Genomic DNA, 4,493 nt, shown 5'->3' on the forward strand with positions numbered 1-4,493 from the left:
ATGGAAAGGCTGAAGACTAAAAGAACGACCCGACGCGCGCAAAACACAAGACTCATCAACGAGGCAAGTGCTCTCTTACAAAATCAAGATTCAACGATTAGCCAGATTACGACCGTGGCCGAAAGATTGCGCGCCAATAACTATGAGCTCAGGAGGTTGAACGAAGAGTTTGAGGGACACATACCAGATGGTTCGTTCGAAACCGAATTTCAGGCAGTCGTCCAATACGAAGATGAAGCGACTGCCACCATCAGTGCCCTCCAATGCAGAAAAGATCTCCTAGATGAGATATCGTCTCGAGGGGCCTCTATGGAACCTAGTCGTCACCCGAACGACACTCAAGGCAGCAGACAAGCTGGAACTAGGTTACCGAAGCTCACCATTACGCCATTCAAGGGTGAAATATCAAAGTGGTCAGCGTTCTGGGAACAGTTCGATAAAACAATTCACAAGAATGCCAGTCTGTCCACCAGCGAAAAGTTCGGCTACCTTCGAATGTACTTGGGCGGAGAAGCGGAAGCAGCTGTGGCTGGATTACCAAGGACAGAGACTTGCTACGCGGATGCAATTGAGATCCTCAATCGCCGTTTTGGAGACAAGAAACGATTGGAGCAGGAATATTCCTCCAGTCTGAGGCTGATTTCACCTGTCAAGTCACCCAACGATACCTCAGGTCTACGAACGATGTTCGACCAGGTGCAAATCAATATACGAGGCCTCCAGACATTGGGTGTGAATAAGTCAAGTTTTTCGTCGATGCTCTGCGATATTTTGATGCGAGCTCTTCCACGTGACATCGTCGTGAACTACCACAGAACCGCTCATTTGTCTGAGGCAACTGCCATGCCTGGCCCAAGCAGCCAGCCTGACCGCTCAGAACTGGATCGACTCCTTGATTTTCTAGCTATCGAAGTCGAAAGTCGGGAGAAAAGCGAGTTTAAGATCACAGAAACGAAGAACACAAAGACCACAAGATATGAGGACAACATAGCTCGACGTGAATCGTCTAGACCGACCTCATCGGTGCTCTACAACAGACCCTCACCACATAAAACGAGAGGCTGTTTCTGCAACGGAACAAGCCATAGTTCTGCAGACTGTTCTTCCTCTCTTCCCCTGGACCAAAAGAAACAGCGTTTGACAAAAGAGATGAGATGCTTCAGATGCACTCTCAGTGGCCATCGAGCAAGAGACTGCAGACGAAAGATCAGCTGTGCCACATGCGGTGGAAGACACGCTAAGTCCATGTGTGACCCGACGCGGATCAAAGCTAAAGAAGGTAAATCGGACACACAAAACTGCATGACGGTTTGTACTACATCAATTCGCCGAGAATTCAGAGAGTCCGGAGCGGTTCTTCTGCAAACCTTCCGGGCATGGGCTGTCAGCGGTACCTCATGTAGGTATGTTAGAGGTGTTATCGACGGAGGCAGCCAACAGACGTTTGTCACCGAGGATCTGTCAAGACACCTTCAGCTTAAGTGCGTTGGCTACACCAAGATGGTGCTCAACACGTTTGCTTGTGCTTCAACTCAACAGTGCAAGAAGCGTCGTGTAGTGGAGCTTGAACTTAGAAGCCAATTCAACATGGACGGATGCAAGATCGAAGCGATCGAAATTCCAGTGATATGTCAAGACATAGCTACCTTAACGACGGATTCAGTCTTCGTAGCTGACATGGAGAAAAATGGAAAGTTTATTGCCGATCGCCTCATGTTTCCAGCGGTTGTCGCACAACCAGGCATCAGTATTTTGATTGGCTCTGACCAAATGTATGGCTTTATGACTGGTGAAGTCACTCGGAGTAAGACCTGCAGCACCCTTGTTGCATTAAACACCAAGCTTGGTTGGACCTTCCAAGGACGGACATCCATCCTGAAGTCGCAAAAAACCCACTCGAGCTTGGTCGTCTGTGTCCTGCAGATCACCGGTACAGAACAGGTTGAAGGCGTTCTCCGATCATTCTGGGAGTTAGAAAGCCTGGGAATCACAGATTCAGAAGACCAGATGTCCGAAACAAGCCAAGTGATGCGCCATTTCGAGCAGAACATTCGCCGGTCTGGCACACAGTACGAAGTGGCTCTACCATGGGAGGACAATATAGGTGTCCTTAAGGACAACAAGCAAGTAGCGATGACGAGACTGAGGAAACTAGTAGGTCGACTCTACAGAACTGACTCTCTAGTACTTCATTACGACGAAGCAATCAGAGAGTATTGATAGCGGGTCACGCTGAAGTGGTACTGAACGAGACAACTGGTGAAGAAGGCAGACTATTTTACATGCCACATCGCGAAGTCATCAGAGAAAATGCACTGACGACACGACTTCGAGTTGTTTTCGATGCATCCTCGCACGCAGCTGGGTGCAAGTCTCTAAACGAATGTTTAGAGAAAGGAGACAACCTGTATCAAGACCTTCTTGGAATATTGCTGCGATTTCGGGTGAGCCGCTTCGCCATAACCTCCGACATCCAGAAGGCATTTCTGCAAATATCTGTAGCAGAAAAGGACAGAGATGCATTCCGTTTTCTCTGGTTTAAAGATCTACCATCTTCGACCTTTAAAGATGAAGAGGTACAGACATGGAGGATAAAGAGGGTTCCTTTTGGTGCAACCTGTAGTCCATTTCTTCTGACGGCTACGATCCTCCAACACCTGAAAAATCTGCCGACTGAAAAGGAGGAAGTGGCTGACGTACTTCGTAACTCCTTCTACGTGGACGACTTGGTTACTGGCACAGCTACCGAGGAGGAAGCCATCAAGTTGTACCATGACGCCAAATCTATTATGCAGAACGCAGGAATGACTCTCCGAAAGTGGACGACGAATTCACAAGCGCTGAGAGATGTGCTACTTCAAGAAGAGGCAAATCCAGAAAACACTACGCCTATCCTTGAACAAAGAACAATGAAGGTTCTGGGAATTGTCTGGGATCCAGAGAAGGATGTTTTGAAGTTTGCGTTGCCAATTTTACAAAAATTCCTAGAGCTGCATGATGGCACTAAGCGATTTGTTCTACAAGCAGCGTCTAGGATTTTCGATCCCCTGGGAGTCTTGTCGCCCTTCACAATCCGTGTGAAGACACTGTTTCAGAAACTATGGGCGAGAGGAATCACTTGGGACAGTGCTCTACCCGAGGATCTGAACAACGAATGGCACGAATGGTGTGGTGACCTGCCAAAGATGGATGCACTCGTCATCCCCAGATTCGTATTCCAAGCAGGAAAGGGCAAGGACACCCAGATTCATATTTTCTGCGACGCAAGCCCAACTGCCTATGGAGCTACAGTGTACGTAACAACGAAGTCCTCGCCACCTGAACAACCTACACTTTTATTGGCAAAAGTACGGGTTGCTCCAATCAAGAAACAAACTCTTCCTCGCCTGGAACTTATGGGAGCCGTCATCGCATCGAGACTCCACAAATATCTTGAGAAGACCATCCCATGCATTCCGTATGACTATACGTTGTGGACGGATTCTCTCATCACACTTGCATGGATCAAGAGCGACCCCAGCAAGTGGAAGACTTTCGTGTCCAACCGAGTTGCAGAAACACAAAGGGACACCGATCCTTCTCATTGGAGGTACTGTCCGGGAAGTGACAATCCAGCGGATTTGCTTACCCGTGGCATCACAGGTTCTCGACTGGTGTCGAGTGATTTATGGTGGTCAGGACCAAAATGGTTGACTGAAAACGAAAATGAATGGCCTGATTTGAGGTCGAGTAACGAAGCAGAGACTGACTCGTTGAAAGAAGAGAGAAAAGCAGTTCATGTGATATTGCAAACAACACCACCTGAACCGCTGTTGGATCTGACAAAGTACAGCGAACTCCATCGGGCTTTAAGAGTGACGGCGTGGTGCCTTCGATTTCTGAGGAACTGCCGAAATGGCAAACCGTCAAATGGACCACTGAGTGCCGAGGAAACCACTGTGGCCGAACTATACTGGATCAACAACGTTCAGAACAGTACTTACTCAGACGAGATAAAATGTCTCTCGAAGAAAGAAAATGTTCACAAACAATCGTCTCTAGCAGAGATGAGTCCATTTTTGGATAAAGACAATATCATGCGGGTTGGAGGCCGGCTTCAGATGCTGCCAGCATCGGACAATGTGAAACACCCAATCATATTGCCGAGTGAGCACTACTTCACCACCCTGGTCGTACAGAACGCCCACTCCACACTCTAAGAAAAAAGGGTGTATACGGGTACTCCCCTCAGGGGAGTTAGGCCGTGTCCCATATGTGACTCCCCTGGGGTGTTTGTGGTATCCTCTGAAGTTGGGGATTTCAAGTACTCCCCAGGTATACGGGATCACTTAGCACCCCCCTCAAAGTCCACGGGCCTCAACCGACACCCCTTACTTCGGGTGCTGTTTGGCGCCGTCTGTTACATTCAGGTACCTATATTACACTGCTAATTAGAGGAATTATTTGAAACCATTTTCAACTCTCAGGGAGTCAACGGATCCCTTCTGAATAGG

The 4,493-nt window shown here is 48.3% G+C and overlaps 2 protein-coding genes across 2 annotated transcripts; both read left to right on the top strand.

Annotated features, from left to right (window-relative positions):
- LOC121833911 lies at positions 1-2,220 on the top strand. The gene has a single exon (XM_042287617.1). The coding sequence runs from the start codon at positions 1-3 to the stop codon at positions 2,218-2,220; it is 2,220 nt and encodes a 739-aa protein (XP_042143551.1).
- A 584-nt stretch (positions 2,221-2,804) lies between these two features.
- Positions 2,805-4,199, top strand: LOC120848740. Its single transcript, XM_042287618.1, has one exon. It carries the CDS (start codon positions 2,805-2,807, stop codon positions 4,197-4,199), a length of 1,395 nt encoding a protein of 464 aa, XP_042143552.1.
- Positions 4,200-4,493: the final 294 nt, after the last annotated feature.

This window comes from Ixodes scapularis, unplaced genomic scaffold (genome assembly GCF_016920785.2).
Source record: "Ixodes scapularis isolate PalLabHiFi unplaced genomic scaffold, ASM1692078v2 ptg000044l_1__unscaffolded, whole genome shotgun sequence".
NCBI lineage: Eukaryota > Metazoa > Arthropoda > Arachnida > Ixodida > Ixodidae > Ixodes > Ixodes scapularis.